Genomic DNA, 21,257 nt, shown 5'->3' on the forward strand with positions numbered 1-21,257 from the left:
ATATTAAAACGGAAAAAACGGAATTTGGGAAAAAATAAAATGGAATTTGGAAAATAATAAAACGGATTTCATATGGCTCTACCTACATGCTACAGCAACTGCGAAGCAACTGCAACACAACATCGACAACGCAACAGTGTTGCAGACACTCTGCCTTTATGCTTCTGCAACATCGATGTGCAGCCTATGCAACATTGTACCCCGGATGTAGCTAGGTTCCCTAGATAGTTGAAACTTCCCTTCTTAACCAACCCATTGATAACAAGCAGAAAAAGAAGCATAATTTATACTTCCGGTCGGGGGGTTTCAAAATAAAAGAGCGACGTCTAAAGCACCGGAAATACGTTTATTTTGTACATTATCTAACGTTTTGATTGATTGATTGAAAAGTTTATTAACAGATTGCAGAATGGGTACAGTACAGTACATCTCAATACATACAATTGTTAAGGGGATGCAGACCAGAGAAAGACTTTCGTCTTGTTTCCACCAGGGTCCCCCATTTTCAATTCATCATAACATATATGACATACATGACATACAGATAGACAGTACTGCTACATCTATACATTTATGACATATCAGATTTGCAAATGCAGTACTGTTTGTGATACAAAAGTGTCCAGAAAAGGAGTGTATATACATTTGGCGTAGAAACTGTACATTGGAGGAGGTTGGTGGGGTGGGGTTGGGTGGGTTGGGTGAGGGCTGTACATTGGAGGTGGGGGGGGGGGGGGGGGGGTTGGGTAGGGGACACATACACATTTTACACTGTACATTGGAATGTTGACAAAGCCTTACTTGGTCATTTACTGTACAACTAGGTTAGGACATTTGTAGGGGCCAGTTTCGAATTGCAGTCTCACGTAGGTGTTTTTTGAGAGTGTTTTTGAAGGTGGGTAGTGATTCACATTCCTTTACAGCTTTAGGCAGGGCGTTCCACATTGATGTGGCATAATTGCGAAACGTGTTTAGTCCCTTGTTTGAGCCGAATCTGGGTTTTACATGATTTGTGGAGCTCCCTCTGGTGTTGTGATCGTGGTATTCACTGACCTTTGGGAAGTATTTTGACATGTACATGGGTACCTTGGTCGCGTAGTGTATCTTGTAGACCAGGCCCATTGCAAGTTGCTGTACTCTGTCGTCTACTCTAAGCCATCCTAGGTTGTCAAAGTGGGCAGGGGTGAGGTGGGTTCTAGGAGTCAGGTCAAGTAGTAGTCTGACTAGCTTGTTTTGAGATGTTTGTAATTTGTTTTTTAGTGCCTTTGAGGTGCTTTGGTACCATGAGGTGCAAGCATAGTCGTAGTACCCTTGAATGAGTGCTCCTGCTAGAGTCTTCAGGGTATTCTTGTTTACCAGAGAGGAGATCCGGTACAAGAATCGCGTTCGTTGGTTGACTTTTTTTATTACATTGGATGCCATTTTGTCACAGGAAAGATTTGTTAACAGGAACCGAAACTAACTTTCGGTTAGTTGTAACGTTAGTTTAGGTTCGTTTTAACGTTGGATAATGTACAAAATAAACGTATTTCTGGTACTTTAGACATCGCTCTTTTATTTTGAAACCCCCCGACCGGAAGTATTTGTGATGCTTTTCTGCTTGTGTAACTTAGTCCGGTTCTGTGTTTGTTGGTGTCTGTGTAGATTGTTGAACAACTAACTTTAGGTTAGTTTTAATGGTAGCTAGCAGCATGGATGGACGCATTTGTGCAAATGCAAGCAGCTACAGGCACTCGAGGTGGAAGAGCTGCTGAATTTAATCGGCAGGAGAGAGAGAGCTTGTCAAAGCCGGATAGGCACGAAAATGCAGCTCGAACTACCTGTTATATTAAATTAATTGATTGCTGTTTAACTTGTCCGTGTCCAGTCCTTTCGATTAGCCCCACCGTTCATTGTAAACAATGATGCATGTAATTATATTAACGTTACTGTGTGTTGTTGTAGCTATGTTAATAGGATAACCACCGGTTAAATCGAGATTTTTTATTGGTTTGTCATGACAAACCAATTACATAATCCAACATATGTGTAAAGAAACAACATATTCCAGTTAACAGTATATTTTTTTAATGATTTGTTACGGCGAAATCAATACTTCCATTTGTATAAATTACGTTAACTCGAGGATGGTATTCCTCCCTGCGGGACCAATATTATTCTATGACAGCCCCGCCCCCATTCACTAACCAACCAATCACTGCTACGCAACATCAACGCAAGGTTGTTCAGATTCGATTTTGGGGAGAGGTACGCAACATCCTCACAACACACTCTACAACACCCTCTGCAACATGTTGCGTTGAAGTCGTGCTGATGTTGTGTTGCAGTTGCGTTGCAGTTGCTGTAGCATGTAGAGGCCTTTAGGAAACAGCTGCACCGCTTAGCCTAGCTTAGCATCATTCACTGGAAGTAGGTGTGCCAGTGTAGCCTAGTTCCCAACAGTCACACTCCAAATACAGAAATCAACAGGGCTTTTGATGTGATGAAATCACTGCGCCCACTCCAGGCAGCAGTGATTCTGCAAAAAATAGTTCCGAGTATATATCTGCTTAGAAAACGAAAATGTCTAATTATTTTTGTGTATTTCTCCACGTGGTAAATACACAGGTCACAACATGTTTACAGGAACGTTTTGGAGTTGTATTTGTAGTGTATTTCGTGACTGTTGGGAACTAGGCTACACTGGCATAGATAAAATATGGTGTATTGTTAAAAAGTATTTGAAGTGTCTAAAGTGAATGTTAAAGGTGAGTGCATGTGGATATGTGTGCAATGAATGTAGATGGATGGGTTAGTGTTGTCTGTGTGTCTGACTCCGCCAGGCATTATTCCTACAGTTCTGATCCGATTTGAACCTTGCAAATGCGTTTACAGCAGGCCTGGATTCCTACATATTTTTCAAATTGGTCCATGACAAGTATTTAGTTTGAATTAATATTGGGGCAGCAGTACAGTGTGGGTGTAGGCACCTCTCTTGAGCCCTTCTTGCTTGTATTTTGGATATATTTTTCAGTTTAGTTTTCGGTGTCATGTTATTCATTTTGACCCCAAGGTTTGAGAGAGCCTGTGTTACAATATGCTCTTTTCCCAGGAGGGAAGAATGGAGTGAAGGGAGAGTCTGGTGCCAGTGATGACGACTTGGCATCGGACGTCCTGAGCCACTACAGCAGCACCAGCGAGACGGCCTCTGTGTTGGACGACGGCACAGGTGAACACACACACATACACACACACACACATATATACACACATACACACACACACTAGGGCTACATGTACACACTAGGGCTGGGAATCACCAGAGGCTCCACCATACAACATTATCACAACACTAGAGTCACAATATTGTGATATTTCAAATCTTTTCCTTTTTTTATGTCCCCAACGGAAAACTATATATAAATGTGTTAACCCTTTCACTACCACACTATAGAAGGTTAACCCTTTCACTACCACATTACAGAAGCTTGACCCTTTCACTACCACATTACAGAAGGTTAACGTTTCACTACCACACTACAGAAGGTAAACCCTTTCACTACAACACTATAGAAGGTTAACCCTTTCACTACCACACTACATACGGTTAACCCTTTGTAGTGTGGTACTGAAAGGGTTTCAAAGGTAATTATAACTTCCCTACCTGTGTTTTTGAGGTGACTGACCTCTGTCTTAATAAAACTCCAGGAGTGGAGCAGGTGGACGAACTGACAGCCCAGGAGGAAACGGAAGATAAACTCAAACAGTGCATCGATAATCTAACGGACAAGAGGTGAGAGCTCTCATCGTCCGGTCCACTGGGTCCACATTCAGGAGAACATCCTTTGACTTAATCCTAGATTCCATCACACAATCGTAAAGAAATCGAATGAAAACTAAAGAAAATGAATGAAAATATTTATAACTTTCATACTTTGGATAATGATGGAACATCTTTCTTATGATATAATAGGGCTGGGCGATATGGCCAAAAACGTTATCGCGATAAAATAATAAAATAATTTTCATATCACTCGATATCGATAATTATTGTCGATATACATGAAATAATTATTTCTGTCAAGTTTAATTAACGTCTTATGCCCGGCGCCGACGGGCTATTAATAGACTCACTTGTTTTGCTGCGGTAGAACGAAGACGTCACTACGAGACGAGTTGGAGAGCCGTGTCGAGCCAACCCTTTGAGAAGCGTTGTGGTCCCGGCTTGAATTCTCCATGAATGTGTCCCAAGTCCATAATCCATATAAATCCATTTTGTTATATCCAACACAGTCTGAATGAATGTTTCTTGTGATTATGCCGCGTGATTTCAAACCACCAAAACAACTGAATGTCTCGTCTCGAGTTGATGTCATCATCAGTCCGCACACCTTCTTCTACGCAGTAAACACCCCAGTGCATAGATTATTATATTCCACCAGGGGGCAGCCTACCGCCACTGGATCATAATAATAATCATAATCATAATAATCAGTTCCAGGCGCAGCACGAACTTCAATGGTTCTTGTTCGTGGCTGTCGGCTAACGCCACCACTCCTTTCCGTTTGCATTCAGTGTACTCTAATGAGTGATACACTTTTAGGTGATAGAACATGTTTGTTGTGTTCCCTGTGTTTGTTAGCACCGGTCGTCGACACAGTTTGCAGCGAACGCTGCTCTGATTTTTGTCTGACTTAAAAAAGCCAAAATGTGTCCATACTGCCGACGTCGTAACACCTTTCTTATTAACAATTTCCTCTACATTTGAGGCGCTAAGGCTTGCGGTGGCAGTAGGCGTAGGGTTGTCATCTCCTTTGCTGTCGCTGGAATTTTCATGCATTTTCCTAACTAAAGTTGCTAAACTAATCTCCTCGGAAATCTAAACCAAAACAGTAGCACATCTGGAGCTGTGGTGCGTAAGCGCGTCATCACGTAACGTAGCTCTATTCCTGATTGGTTGTTAGTGCGTGTGCTGATATCCAAGCTTGGAAAATCGATATATCGAAACTTTGCGACCACGTTTCATGTTTATTTTGAGGAAATAATTTATCGCAATAATTATCGTTATCGTTTTATCGCCAAGCCCTATGATATAATCACAGAAAATCTGAGAAATGTTATGTAAACCTCTGATTTTGCTTGAATTTGGTGGTGAACGCAAAACTTGTGCTTAAGAATAATTAATAAATGAGACCCAGAGTTTGATTGGGTTGGAAACCTAAACTGGGTCACTGGTCTACTTTTAATGGGTCCTCAACTCACAAAAGATCTCTCTCTCTTTCTGTCTCTTTTAGTTTTTGTCTTGTCTCACTCTTGCCCCTCTCTGTCTGTCTGTCTGTCTCTCTCTCTCTCGCTCTCTCGCGCGCTCGCTCTCTCTCTCTCTCTCTCAGTGCTAAGACTCGTCTAGCAGCCCTGGAGTCTCTGAGACTGGCCTTTTCATCCAGAGTGCTGTATGACTTCCTCATAGAGAGACGCCTCACTGTCAGCGACTGTCTGGAGAGGAGCCTGAAAAAAGGTGAGAGGGAGAGAGCAGAGGTGCGTCTTAGTTTGAGAGAGGGCGCAGTCAGTGTGTGTGTGTGAGAGAGAGGGAGGGCGAGAGAGAATGAGAGAGAGAGAACATGTCTAAGGTGAGAGAGTCAGTCAAGGCGGCTGAGACCTGCTAAACACTTATTTAAACTCCATCTCACTGATTAGACAATCGATACCACTTGTTGACTGCAGGGAGTGCATGCCCTGCTGGCATCCTTTGTACGTCGCTTTTGATAAAAGCATCAGTTAAATGCTAAAACGGAGAGAGGACAGAAGCATGTGTGTCACAATGCAAATGAGGATATACCACTATATATATATATATATATATATATATATATATATATATATATATATAATGTTTCGGTCCGTCTCTCCAGGAGGAGGAGAGGAGCAGGCGGCAGCGGCCACGGTCTTCTCCCTGCTGTGTGTCCAGCTGGGAGGAGGCGACGAGGGGGAGGAGGGCTTTAAGATGCTCCGCCCCATCCTCAGCACCATCCTGATTGACGGCTGCGCCAGCGTATCCGCACGCCAGAGCGTGAGTGACCTCTTGAGTCCAAAGGCTTGTCAGTTGTGTCAATAGCAGTTGTGACATTGAGTGGTCTGGAACTAGTTTAAGACTGCATTTACCTTTTACTTCCTGGGACTCTGTTTTGTAGCTAACCAATGACACAAGTCTTCTGATCTGAGGTGCGTCTAGTTTTTTACCAACAGATTTCCAGTTCCGCTTTCGCGTTCTGCGATATGATTGGCCACTGACGTTTCTGGTGCGATCTGATTGGCCACTGACGTTTCTGGTCATGTGACATGTGCGCCCAATCGCGTGACGCGCCCATTTCCGGCTCTAACAGCCTGCAAACTACCTAACGCCTAGTTTATCACTGGTTAAGCTTAGGCGACTCTTTCGAAGTTGGTTAAGGTTAGAGTTTGGAATCAGGGCTGGTGTTCTATCGTCCTGCTCTAAGACAAACTCTAACCTTAACCAACTTCGAAAGAGTGCCTAAGCTTAACCGGTGATAGAAACAGGCGTCACACGATTGGCTCGACCAGAAACGTCAGTGGCCAATCAGATCACAGAACGCGAACGCGGAACTGGAAATCCGTTGGTAAAAGTAATCAGGCATCTGGGGTCAGTGAGTTCAAACATAAACGGACTAAAGCTAACTCTAGGTCAGCAGTACTCGATTCTTTAGCTGTTCCTATATAGACTGTTTTGAATTAAATGGCACCATGACAATTGTATTACAAGATAAATACATTAAAAAGATGTCACATCACACTGTAATTTGTACTGGAAAACTATACCGTCAAATACCCTTATATCATCAAAACTAAGACAAATATTGCGATGTGATATTTTTGTCATATTGCCCAGCCCTAATAATTAATAATAATAATAAACCACAGCTAGAAACCAGCATATGACCTCACTTTAAAGTTTAAAATCAAGGACACACACACACACACTTGTTGCCATTGTAGTTAATGTGCTCATACTTATTTACTTGTGTATTATTATTATTATTTATAGGGATGTCGTGATACCACTTTTTTCAGAACAAGTACAAGTACTTACATACATAGTACTGATATGAGTACTTAATATATCATTACAGTTCAAACAATGACTTTGAAAACATGTTTTATTATCATCAGATGTTCCTCACTTTCTGACTGCAACTAATACAAATATACAACACAATGCTGTCACTGACATGTTAAGTCAATATAATATAATTAATGTAAAACAATATAAATATAATAACATTTTTAACATTCCATTTAGTGTTTTCCTTAACTCTTTGGGCGCTAGCGTTATTCCCCATCTGTACCGCCTGGCGCCAGCACTATTGACCATTTTAGCGATGTTTGCAGACCCATTGTGTGTTCTGTATTATAGCTATGGAGACAATAGTATGGCTCATTTGACAGGCATTGTTCATAGTCCATTACTGACTAATCAGTTCATTTCTACACATGATCGCATCGCCATCGCAATTACCCGTGTATATGTCTATACTCGAGTATACGGAAAATAGGCTTCAGGCAATAAAATCTCAGGAGACAGAGAAAGTAGGGAAGGGAAAAGGGAGGTGGTAGGTTGAAGGAGGGTGGTTATGGGTATGGGTTTAGGGAAGGTGGAATGCTTGGGAGAACAGGTAGGTTTTTAGTCTGGGATTTAAAGGTGGAGAGTGAGGGAGAGTCTCTCATGGTCTGAGGGAGGGTGTTCCAGAGTCGGGGTGCAGCTCGTGAGAAATGTAGTTCTGACCGACATGGAGATGCTGTGGTCGCTGTGGGAGGAAGTTTGAGTTGATGAATGTGTTTGTTTGTCAGTTCTGTTTAATTAGTTTTATTGGTTTGTTTGTGCGGAACGGCTCCCGCCTACCTCCGGTCAATGGTCTCTAACTACACACCCTCAAGACCCCTACACTCTGCATCCTCTGGCCGCCTCAGACCCACTCCTATCCGAGCTCCGGGAGGGTCATCATTCAAAGAGAAATCCCCTATTCTCGGTCCTTGCTCCACAATGGTGGAACGAACTTCCCACCACAGTTAGGACAGCCGAAACCCGTCCAATCTTTCGCTGTCGACGCACTTCTTCAATCATTATCTGTAATTAAAAAAAAAACTGTAACCTTAACTAACCTTACTGTCATGCACTTGTCCTAATATACTAACCAACACTATAGCACTCAACACTTTGATGAACATTGTTACTCAGCTGATGGAGTTGTACCCTTCCTGCTGTCTTGTTGTACAAAACTTGTAAGTCGCTTTGGATAAAAGCGTCAGCTAAATGACTAAATGTAAATGTTATGTCATTTGTTTCCTAACTGAATGCCATGTCTGTGTTTCTCCAGTGTGCCAGAGCCCTCGGGGTGTGCTGTTATGTTTCTGCTGCCGAGGAAGGAGAGGTGAGGACCGCTCTCTCTTCCGTTCACGTTTCAGCCACTGAGGCGCTTTGCTCGCCGCTCTGTATATGTTTGTATGTTGTATATAGTGCAGTGTTCAGGGAAACACGATGGCGACCTACTGTACATCTCAAAACTGCTAACGAAAAACGCCACCGTTACTTTCTTTAAAGATCCACGGAAACGGTTTGATGTATTTCTGATTGCGCCAGACCTTTGGGCGGGAGGTCGATTGGACCAACATCCTAATGTACCCACGCGTTGGAGGGCGTGGTTCAACATCTAAATTATATTGGCCATTTATTCTGGTGTTCGCCCTCAAGTGCAGAGTGACGTTTTTGTGTATTTCTTGGCACGTGAATAAATAGATGAGAACTAGGTGCAGACAAAGAAATCCCACATCATGGGATTTTTATCTTATCTTTTTATCTTTAATTGATTGTAGTAGGTTAATATATTATGTAGGGCTGTACCGAATGTAATTTTTTAACATTCGAAGCTTCGATCGAAGTATTCGAACGAAGCTTCGAATGTCTATAAAAAAAATATTTACTTCACATTTATTAATTTTTTTGTCTAACTAAATCCTCAATTTGAATAAAGTGATTAATCTGATTAAATTAGTATTTTTCTTTTATTAAATCAACTTTCTTTAATGAATGTAACTCATCAGTTTCATCAACATAAATAATCCAATAAGGGCACGGTTGGTATGAAAGTGATGGTGACGTCTTATAGTATAATATTATAATTTTAGTGTAGCCTAATCTTCAACCGCAACTGTGAAGAAAACCCCCATTGGTTTAAACATTGAAAAAAAAAATGATTAAAAATTCGAATGTTGATTTAGAATTCGAATGTCAACATTTTGATCGAAGCTTTGAAGCATTCGGTACAGCCCTAATATGTAATATAGATTATGGTGAATTCATAGTGGTTATGGAGATGGTCAGCCATCGTATTTGCTGGACTGTTCTCTCTGTTTCTATCTTGTCTTTTTCTCTTCTTTTGCTGTCTTTTATAGTGTTGCTTTTTGTTGTTGCTAAGTAGTTGCTAAGGATGGGTATATGCCTTTTTTTCTTCTTCAGTGTGTGCTATTGATTATGTAGCCTAGTTATTTTTATTTGTTGATTGTAATACAGGTTTGTTAAAACTCCCTGTGTGTCTCTCTCTCTCCTTCTCTATCTCTTTCTCTCTCCCTCAGGACTTGGTGAAGTCTATGAGTCATCTGGAGAGTGTCTTCATGTCGTCCTACCCTAACAGAGAGGGCGTTCTGCCTACACCCAAACCAGGCTGCCCCGGCCTCTACAGCGCCGCCCTGCAGGCCTGGGCCCTGCTGGTCACCCTCTGTCCTGCATCACGCCTGTCTGTTCTGCTAGACCTGTAAGTGATGTGTACATATATTATGGAAATTATTTAATTTAATTCATTTATTGTTTGTTTATGTGTTCTGCCAAGAGATGTCTGGAGAAATTTGCAGTATAATAAGTAACTACCGTATATAGCTTTATATATATTATATAAGATGTATAAATATAGCTATTATTATACTGTGAATTTCTCCTGACCTCTCTTGGCAGAGCCTGAGATGTGGCCAGCAGTAGCAACCCTTCTGCCTATCCCCACTCAACTCCAACCCACACATCAGACCAAAACCATTTCTTTTAACAAAGTGTAACACCAAGCGGGGCTCCTTTGCCTAGAGGTTGTTGTTTGACGGCATTATAGATTCTACCTTTAGCCTACCTTTAAAGTAACCCTAGATGTAACCCAAGATGGTCCTCGCATGTATAGTAATCAGGAATGTGATTTCTCCGTTTTTAAACTGATTTCTGTTTTTTTCGGACCTAAAATCACGATAAAAGAATATTCATAAAAAAGAAATTATAATTGTAAAAATTTTATTTTATATATATATATGTATATATATTGATTTATGTATGTTTGGATTATTTCCTCACCTGGTCTAAGCGAAACGCGAAAGCAACATTTATCAGACCTGCTATTCTTGCAGATTTGCATTGGCTATCGATAATGTTAGCAGTTTTGTTGAGTGGCGCGAGATGCTGTAAAGACGTCAACACACTAGGAAACACACCAACACTGGCTTGCTTTTGTATAACTGACCAACCAGGGAAGGTTACTTGCAAGCAGTGCAGCAGTCTGCCACTCAACACTACTCAAAGGAGAGCAAGCATTGTCCAGTTAATGTGAAGCTCTGTAGAAACATCAAACTCTCAAGCATGAGGTACAGAAGCCAACCTAGACATAACCAAGAAGCTGAGATGGAGAAATGTCATCACCTTCATTCTCAAAATCCACCTGAGAGCAAAAGAAAAGCAAAAGAGTCCATTAGTCCAACTGCAGCCCTTCGCAGTAGGCAAGACTTCGAGAGGAGGCGGTTACAGGTGTTTGCACAATCTGGTTGCAAAGAAGAAGAGATAAGGTCCTAACGTTAGTGTTTGAGCCAGGATGACTTGGGAGGGGTCTAGATGACCCCCTTTAAATTTTTTAGGGGGACACTGAGATATATTATTCATTTTCTTTGTCCCTTTCCTCTCCCACCTTCCTCTTCCCTGTGAACAGTTCAATCTATACAAATAAAATGTGTTCATTCATTCAAATGGAGTGTTTATAAAAAAAAATGTTTAGAAAATGTTCAGGTTTTTTTCTTAAGGCGCAATCACATCCCTGAGTAATACAAATACACACATTTCACAATCTTAACTTGATTCCTCCATCATCTTTTTCTCTCTCTCTGTCTCTATCTCCCTTTCTCTATCTCTCTCAGCCATCTCCCTAAGCTGCAGGCCTGTCTGGAGAGCAGTGATGTCAACTACAGGATCGCAGTGGGAGAGACCATCGCTCTGCTGGTTGAACTGGGAAGAGACATAGACGAGGTAGGAACATGTAAACACATGTAGGTGCTGTATACGCAGTAGGAACACACACACATGTAGGCTCTTTATACACAGTAGGAACACACACACACATGTAGGCTCTGTATACACAGTAGAAACACACACACATGTAGGCGCTGTATACAGTAGAAACACACACACGAAGGGCTTATTTACTATTCTGAAGATTAGCCTCCATCAGCATGAGAAGAAGGTTATAGAAATAATCCAACATTCATTTTGAAAATAATTTCTTCTCCGACAAGAACATTTAGTCATGAGAACATGAGAAAACCCATCAACCCCATAGCTCTCATTTACTCACCGTACTGAAAGTTTGCGCACGGTGGGAATGAAGCTTTGAAGCCCATATGTTAATTTGCACACACACACACACACACACACACACACACACACACACACACACACACACACACATATGCAACAGATGTGGTCTGGATTAACACTGGATTATCTGCAGGACAGGACACCAAGTATTCTGTCTACCGGTCATAGTGGCTGGTAAACCACAGAATCCACCAGCCTTCATTATGTCACCAGCCAGCAGACACTTAAGTGGTCCGCACACGGTGGGTGATTTTTGCCAGGCGACCGATTTTTTAAGCCTCCATTGTTATGAATGAGAGAACCCACATGGCGACGGTCGCGCAGCAATTTCTGTCGCCTGGCAAAAAATCACCTCGATCCTATTTTTTGAGGCGACGGCAGGCGACACAGCAAGGACAATGAGGAAATAACATGACTTCTACAGTAGAAGTAGTACAGAAGTTCTACTGGTGTATCATTTGTACACCATTAATGTATCAATACATTCATTGATCAATAACCTACGTATTATTACCATGCTACTTATGTTAATTATTATTAACAGGAACAATTTAAATAAATAACGTTAGTTGGAGAAGCTATAGTGCCCGCTTGTCATTAACTAATAAATGAACAATGCGCCACGATGCACCTACTAGTGTTTTTATACTCGGGTAACAAAATAAGTTGTGGGTGTTGGCAGAGTTTAATGTCCAGGCTGCAGCTAATGTAGTTTATAATGTTTATTGTCCAAAGAAAATGATGTTTGAGAACAGAACAGCGTCTTCAGTGAAAAAACATTCTCTCTCAGCAGGTGCATAACAATACTTGTCCAATCGGTGGTAATGAACGTATTGTAGCGATTAGTCATGCAGTAATGTCAGGAAGAATGAGGAAAGGTTGTATTTGTATAGGTGGTTTAATTCCAGCTCAATATGGGTTTAGTTCCCTCGTAATGCACAACACGGCTACCGGCTAATACGCTCGCTTCACAACAACCTAACGTCCGATCCGTCCTCCCATATCTCCCTCCGGGCCGGGGAAACAAGTAACCACACCCCCAGCTAGACAGAGCGACGGTCGCCTCTGGTGTGGGGGGCCAAGCGATTGTCATTGAGCGACAGACGATCGCATCGCCAGGCGACGTCGCTCGCCCGCCGTGTGCGGACCACTTTAGAGTTAGGGCGCTTTCACATATAGTTTTGGTGGACTCGGTGCGGACTCTGTGTAGTTCGGGGGGTGAAGTTGCAACATTGTTGCATTCTTCATTTGGTTCGTCTGCATTCACATTGCAATTTGTCAAGCGCACTAAACTTTCTGAACAATGTCACGCGGTCGAAAAGGGCGCTCGTCTACTCTATTGGACACAATAGAGTGGAAATGTGTGTGTGTGACTGCGAGCCCTAACGTGTGTGCACGCGCACATGTGTGTGACTGCGAGCCCTGTCTGACTCCAGATCAGCGGAAGCGTCACAATTTTCAGTCGGTGGTAGGGTGACCAGGTGTCCCGCTTTTGGTTGTACTGTCCCCAGGGGTGTAGCTCCAGATTCTGGGCCCCATGAAAGAATGTATTTGTAGGCCTCCAGTGAATGCGCGCGTAAGCGCGTGAGCGAAAAAAAAATTGGAAATTTTTTTATTGATGAAAACGCATAATATGGTTTTTACCTATACATTCGGATCAGCAGTTCAGCACCTGCACTGTTGGTGGGTGAGCCTAGTAAAGGATGTCGCATTGCGTTCATCTTCAATGAATGGACCAATGCAATAGTCTACCAAAGCCCCCCCTCTCTCTCTATATATCTCACACACACACACACACACACACACTTCAGAAACAAACATAGTATAAATGAGAGCATCAATAATACACCGAGTGATATTTTTTGGCCCCCCCCCCCCCCCCCAGTGCTGGGCCCTTGGAATCATCCTAAGCTACCCCCCCCCCCCCCCCCCCCCCCCAGCTACGCCCCTGACTGTCCCACCATTTGACCGAATGTCCCGCATATTGAGAGGATGTCCTTCTTTTCAAAGCAAAAAAAAAACATGGGTCTAAAAGCCCCTCCCTACAGTAAACGTAGCTAGCAACCCGCCTCTGCTCGTGACGCTACCTCATATCGCAGATCTGATTGGTTAGGTAGTAATTTAGCGCTCTGCTCGTGAGAGTCGTGACTTCCCTTATATTTGGTTTGGTCCGATGAAGCGAACCGAGACCTACGTTTTCAGGCGGACCAGAGTTTGCGTGTTTGGTCCGCACCAGAGTTCGACTGAGCATTCACACCACCCCAGAAAAAGCGGACTATCCGAGAAAACGAACTCTGGTCCGATAGTCGTGAAAGCACCCTTAGAGACTTAGAGAACATCTGAATGACTGTTGGCTATCTGCCAAAGTGTACAGATGTACAGCCACGGCCATGCTTTAACCTATCTGCCAAAGTGTCTGGTAGACAAGACAGATGTACAGCCACGGCCATGCTTTAACCTATCTGCCAAAGTGTCTGGTAGACAAGACAGATGTACAGCCACGGCCATGCTTTAAACTATCTGCCAAAGTGTCTGGTGGACAAGACAGATGTACAGCCACGGCCATGCTTTAACCTATCTGCCAAAGTGTCTGGTAGACAAGACAGATGTACAGCCACGGCCATGCTTTAACCTATCTGCCAAAGTGTCTGGTAGACAAGACAGATGTACAGCCACGGCCATGCTTTAACCTATCTGCCAAAGTGTCTGGTAGACAAGACAGATGTACAGCCACGGCCATGCTTTAACCTATCTGCCAAAGTGTCTGGTAGACAAGACAGATGTACAGCCACGGCCATGCTTTAAACTATCTGCCAAAGTGTCTGGTGGACAAGACGGATGTACAGCCACGGCCATGCTTTAAACTATCTGCCAAAGTGTCTGGTGGACAAGACGGATGTACAGCCACGGCCATGCTTTAACCGTATGGCTAGTGGCCAGCATGAGTATCCCCTCTTGGGTACCTGCTGTGGTTTGTGTGTAAAGGAACGGTTACTGTATTTCTGTTATTTTCCCCTGCTGTGGTTTGTGTGTAAAGGAACGGTTACAGTCTGTCTGTTATTTTCCCTACTGTGGTTTGTGTGTAAAGTAAAGGTTACAGTCTGTCTGTCTATTGGTGTCTGTTGTGCAGGACTTTGAGGTGGACGAAGGTGACAGTCTGTGTGAGTCTCTGAAGGGCCTGGCGACTGACGGGAACAAACACAGAGCCAAGAACGACAGGAGGAAACAGAGATCCATCTTCAGAGAGGTTCTGCATTACATAGAGGTACAGAGGTGTCTATTACACATTACATAGAGGTCCAGAGGTGTCTATTAACACATTACATAGAGGTCCAGAGGTGTCTATTAACACATTACATAGAGGTACAGCGGTGTCTAATAACACATTACATAGAGGTACAGAGGTGTCTATTAACACATTACATAGAGGTACAGAGGTGTCTAATAACACATTACATAGAGGTACAGAGGTGTCTATTACACATTACATAGAGGTACAGAGGTGTCTATTACACATTACATAGAGGTACAGAGGTGTCTATTAACACATTACATAGAGGTACAGAGGTGTCTAATAACACATTACATAGAGGTACAGAGGTGTCTATTAACACATTACATAGAGGTACAGAGGTGTCTATTAACACATTACATAGAGGTACAGAGGTGTCTAATAACACATTACATAAAGGTACAGAGGTGTCTATTAACACATTACATAGATGTACAGAGGTGTCTATTAACACATTACATAGAGGTACAGAGGTGTCTATTAACACATTACATAGAGGTACAGAGGTGTCTATTACACATTACATAGAGGTACAGAGGTGTCTATTAACACATTACATAGAGGTACAGAGGTGTCTATTAACACATTACATAGAGGTACATAGTGTCTAATAGAAACACATTACATAGAGGTACAGAGGTGTCTAATAACACATTACTACATAGAGGTACAGAGGTGTCTATTAACACATTACATAGAGGTACAGAGGTGTCTATTAACACATTACATAGAGGTACAGAGGTGTCTATTAACACATTACATAGAGGTACAGAGGTGTCTATTAACACATTACATAGAGGTACATAGTGGTACATAGTGTCTAATAGAAACACATTACATAGAGGTACAGAGGTGTCTAATAACACATTACATAGAGGTACAGAGGTGTCTATTAACACATTACATAGAGGTACAGTCAGAGGTGTCTAATAAAGGCGAGATGAAGCATTGAACAATGTGATCCTTGTTTGTTTGTTGTGTACCTTGTGTAAGACAGGGTCCTATAATCAAATGTGAAATCCTGCTTACCGGTATTTGTCTGAAAAACCAAATATAATTTCCCTGTTTTCCCCATGGGCGCCGCCATTTTGTTGCTGACGTCACAGTGTTGGTTTGGTCTGGCTCCTGCTGGGTAGCTGCCTAGTAAACATGGAGTGTCAGTAAATGCAACGTTGCCTACCAAACAACGGGACCGCGGTGGTTCTTTTTGTATTGCTCCTGGCTGTTCAAACTAATTTTACCGTGTGAAAGAGAGGAAAGTTGGTTCATTTCCACAAACTACCAGTGAAAAAAAGTGTTGTTCAACCACCGTCGCGGGGCATTTAGCTACCTGGCTACCTAGCTCCAGTTCAACCACCGTCGCAGGGCATTTAGCTACCTGGCTACCTAGCCGCAGCCGGGATTCAAAGCCAACTAGCCGGCTAACCCATCTCGCTAAATGCTGCATGTAGCTAGTTAGCTGAACTGGAGCTAGGTAGCCAGGTAGCTAAATGCCCCGCGACGGTGGTTGAACAACACTGTTTTTTTCACTGGTAGTTTGTGGAAATGAACCAACTTTCCTCTCTTTCACACGGTAAAATTTGTTTGAACAGCCAGGAGCAATACAAAAAGAACCACCGCGGTCCCGTTGTTTGGTAGGCAACGTTGCATTTTCTGACACCATGTTTACTAGGCAGCTACCCAGCAGGAGCCAGACCAAACCAACACTGTGACGTCACCAAACAAAATGGCGGCGCCCATGTTGATAAATGCTTCAAAAAAGGACATAACAAATCGTTTTTTTTAGGTACAGAGTGTCATACAAACGTTAATCGTTATGTTTTGTTGAGAATCTTTTTACCCCCCAGCTTGTTAGGGGAGCTCTTCTGCTGGTAGATCTAGTTACCAGCTTGTTAGGAGAGCTCTTCTGCTGGTAGATCTAGTTACCAGCTTGTTAAGGGAGCTGTTCTGCTGGTAGATCTAGTTACCAGCTTGTTAAGGGAGCTGTTCTGCTGGTAGATCTAGTTACCAGCTTGTTAAGGGAGCTCTTCTGCTGGTAGATCTAGTTACCAGCTTGTTAGGAGAGCTCTTCTGCTGGTAGATCTAGTTACCAGCTTGTTAAGGGAGCTCTTCTGCTGGTAGATCTAGTTACCAGCTTGTTAAGGGAGCTGTTCTGCTGGTAGATCTAGTTACCAGCTTGTTAGGGGAGCTCTTCTGCTGGTAGATCTAGTTACCAGCTTGTTAAGGGAGCTGTTCTGCTGGTAGATCTAGTTACCAGCTTGTTAGGAGATCTCTTCTGCTGGTAGATCTAGTTACCAGCTTGTTAAGGGAGCTGTTCTGCTGGTAGATCTAGTTACCAGCTTGTTAAGGGAGCTGTTCTGCTGGTAGATCTAGTTACCAGCTTGTTAAGGGAGCTGTTCTGCTGGTAGATCTAGTTACCAGCTTGTTAAGGGAGCTGTTCTGCTGGTAGATCTAGTTACCAGCTTGTTAGGAGATCTCTTCTGCTGGTAGATCTAGTTACCAGCTTGTTAAGGGAGCTGTTCTGCTGGTAGATCTAGTTACCAGCTTGTTAGGAGAGCTCTTCTGCTGGTAGATCTAGTTACCAGCTTGTTAGGGGAGCTCTTCTGCTGGTAGATCTAGTTACCAGCTTGTTAAGGGAGCTGTTCTGCTGGTAGATCTAGTTTCAGCTAAAGCCAAAACAAGACCTGGACATGTGTGGACATTCAACACGGACATATTGGTCACGGAAATTGCGCTCTACGTCATGGAATAGTCAAGTAATATAATTTTGACCTGCAGAAATGTATAATGCACAAAATGCATTACAAAATGCACAGTATATGTACCGGTATTCAAGCTCACAATACTTGACTGTCAAAGTGTTAGCATGTAGACCTTGTTGGTCAAAACTAAATATTTGGAGCTTGAATACAGTGTGCAAATTAGGGTTGGGTACCGAACTCTTTACAGTACTTTTAAGTAGGGCTGCACGATTAATCGTAAAAAATAAAAAAATAAATGCGATCTCATTTCTAAATGACGACGATTCTGATGTAATTGAATTTGTGTCAAAATGGAGATCAGTTTTGTGTTGACTTGTCGCCAGATTCCTGTTTTTGGGTTCCAGATGAGAGGTAGGGGCTGGACAAAACAACGGTTCCATAGCCTGAAGTCTTACAGTCATACAATACATACATACTTCCTGACTGGCAGACCCCAGGTGGTGAGAGCAGGCAACTGCACCTCCTCATCCATCACCCTCAACATAGGGGCCCCCCAGGGCTGTGTTCTGAGTCCCCTCCTCTACTCCCTGTACACACACGACTGTGTGGCTCAGCGGAGTAGCAATACAATCGTCAAATTTGCTGACGACACAGTGGTGGTGGGCCTGATCTCTGCCAACGACGAGAGGGCCTACCTGGAAGAGGTCAAGGTCCTGGCGGGATGGTGCCAGGAAAACAGCCTCTCCCTGAACGTCAGCAAAACAAAGGAGATGATTGTGGACTTCAGGAGGTCGGGGGTCAAGGACTACAGCCCCCTCAGCATCGACGGGGCACCGGTTGAGAGAGTCAACAGCTTCAAGTACCTCGGAGCCTACATATCCGAGGACTTGACATGGACCACACACATTAACAGTGTGGTGAAGAAGGCACGACAACGCCTCTACTTCCTCAGGCGCCTAAGGAAGTTCCAAGTCAGCCAGAAGATCCTTAAGAACTTCTACTCATGTACAATAGAGAGCATCTTGACCGGCAACATCACCTCCTGGTTTGGGAATAGCACTGCAAAAGACCGAAGCAGACTACAAAGAGTGACACGTTCAGCCGAACGCACAATTGGAGGGGGGCTCCCCACCCTCCAGAACATTTACTACAAGCGTTGCAAGGGCAAGGCTAAGAGAATCATTAAAGACTCCAGTCACCCGAACAACTGCCTCTTTGAACTGCTGCGGTCAGGCAAGCGATACCGGAGTCTCAAGGCGAGCACAGAAAGACTCAGAAGTAGCTTCTATCCCCAGGCCATCAGGCTGCTAAACGAACAATGAATGAACACTACACAACAACAACCACCAAACGCACATAGCACACACATCCACACGCACACACTCACTTTAAACAAACACACTGTAGCACCCACTCCACACACTTTATAGCACACACCCACTTTAAACAAACACACTGTAGCACCCACTCCCCACACTTTATATTTATATTTATGGATGAAGGATTGCACTACAACTCGTACACCTTACTGTAAATTGTACCTAAAATTGTACCTCATCCCATTTCTGCTTTGCACTAGATAGTACTGTACATTAGTACACTGCATAGTATTGTGTATTGTATATTATATGGTAACTCAGAACATTGTACATATGTCTATACCGAACACTGTGACCTCATTTTTTTTTCTTCTAAATTCATGCTATATTATGTTATTATGTTATTTGATACTATCTTGTCTAGCACAGTCTCTGGAGCGTAACAGTAAGAAGCATTTTGTATGAAAGTATTCTGTACTTCTGTATGACAACTATTAAAGAACTTGAACTTGAACTTGAACAAATACAGTCCAAAGTCCCACGGAAAATTTGTGAATGAATTTTGTAATGTATGTACCGGTAGCAAGGCTTTTTTAAAAGTATTTACAGCGTGATTATCCAAAATGGCCATCCACATAACATTCTGACGCTAGAGTCGGGACAAAGTGGTCATTTGACGGAGCGTTTGTCAAATGACGTGCGCTTGTCATAACTCCCTGATCTGACTGATGAGAGCAAAGTGCATGCGTGTCCCGCGCACGTGCATAAGAGAGGAAAAGAGACTTGAGTTATGTTGTATATTACAACAGACTTTTAAGTTTAAGTCAAGCACTTTCATATATGTTATGTTTAAGTTTAAGTCAAGCACTTTCATATATGTTATGTTTAAGTTTAAGAAAGAGTGCAATAAATGTTTTTATTAAAAAAAAAAGAAGATAATAAAGAGATAATCGTGATCTAAATTCTTAGGGAGAAAAATCGTGATTCACATTTGAGCAAGAATCGTGCAGCCCTACTTTTAAGGGTACTGACGGAATTACATTGGTACTACAGAGTACCGATTCACGCTAGATCAATCTGTACCAAATTTCAATACCTTTACATGTTTAGTATAAGAGTGTAATATACTAGACAAGAGGGAGCCTTTTCCACAAATATATATACATTACTGTCCCATCTCTTGGGTCTTTAGAAAGACCAGACGAGATCAGAGGAGTTTGATAGTATTTACTGAGGATGGCCAGATAATGTTGATATTTAAAACATTTAAAAACATAAAACATGATCATACGATTTAGTTTGTGTGGTGTTACAACAATAAAGAAACAAAGTTCAAAATAAATTGAGAAGTTTGGACAGAATTATTTTTATTACAGTACATTAACACTTTGAATGCCCATCACGAGATATCTCGGGTTATCAGCCCGCCCCCTGAATGCCCATCACGAGATTTTTTTTTTTTTTTTTTATTAGCGATCTGAATTCATATTTCATCAACTGAGTCTATCGTTGGTAAACCTGCCCCGCCAGGCGCTCAGATGTGAAAAAGCGCCCCCTATCGTCTCCCAGATGGTAATGCACCCTTTTGGATTGGAGTCAATGAAAATGGATGAGAAAAAAAAACTCCGGAATCCACATTTTACTTCTCACGCATGTAACCGGAGCCGATCAGATTCATTCTGGACCCTCAGCACAGCGTGTAATACCGTACTTTTCGCACTATAAGCCGCACCTGAATATAAGCCGCAGCAGCTAAATTGAATGATGTGTACATATATAAGCCGCACTGGACTATAAGCCGCAGGTGTTTTAATGTTTAATTACCATATGTAAGGGTTCGTGCACAGAGGGGATTGTCGGGAAAGAGATGGCTGTTTGAGGATGCTCCCATTTATTAACATTTTTGTTTAAACAGGAACGATAGCCAGTTAGCAGCGCCGGGTACAGTAGGTAGCAACGTTAGCTCATAACGTTAGCAGCGCCGGGTACAGTAGGTAGCAACGTTAGCTCTCATAACGTTAGCCAGTTAGCAGCGCTGGGTACAGTAGGTAGCAACGTTAGCTCTCATAACGTTAGCCAGTTAGCGCCGGGTACAGTAGGTAGCAACGTTAGCTCTCATAACGTTAGCCAGTTAGCAGCGCCGGGTACAGTAGGTAGCAACGTTAGCTCTCATAACGTTAGCCAGTTAGCAGTGCCGGGTACAGTAGGTAGCAACGTTAGCTCTCATAACGTTAGCCAGTTAGCAGCGCCGGGTACAGTAGGTAGCAACGTTAGCT

At 42.7% G+C, this 21,257-nt stretch overlaps 1 protein-coding gene across 1 annotated transcript in view; it reads left to right on the forward strand.

The window, feature by feature from the left end:
* Positions 1-21,257, forward strand: part of ifrd2 (interferon-related developmental regulator 2) — a 60,659-nt gene that overhangs the window by 29,819 nt on the left and 9,583 nt on the right. The window contains exons 2-9 of the mRNA XM_084333264.1: positions 3,092-3,208; positions 3,688-3,772; positions 5,370-5,494; positions 5,889-6,046; positions 8,370-8,423; positions 9,625-9,803; positions 11,212-11,320; positions 14,799-14,933. Of these exons, the coding sequence (XP_084189390.1) occupies positions 3,092-3,208; positions 3,688-3,772; positions 5,370-5,494; positions 5,889-6,046; positions 8,370-8,423; positions 9,625-9,803; positions 11,212-11,320; positions 14,799-14,933 (962 nt within the window). The remainder of the gene's footprint in view (positions 1-3,091; positions 3,209-3,687; positions 3,773-5,369; positions 5,495-5,888; positions 6,047-8,369; positions 8,424-9,624; positions 9,804-11,211; positions 11,321-14,798; positions 14,934-21,257) is intronic.

Source organism: Notolepis coatsorum (genome assembly GCF_963971535.1).
Source record: "Notolepis coatsorum genome assembly, chromosome: 17".
NCBI classification, from domain to species: domain Eukaryota; kingdom Metazoa; phylum Chordata; class Actinopteri; order Aulopiformes; family Paralepididae; genus Notolepis; species Notolepis coatsorum.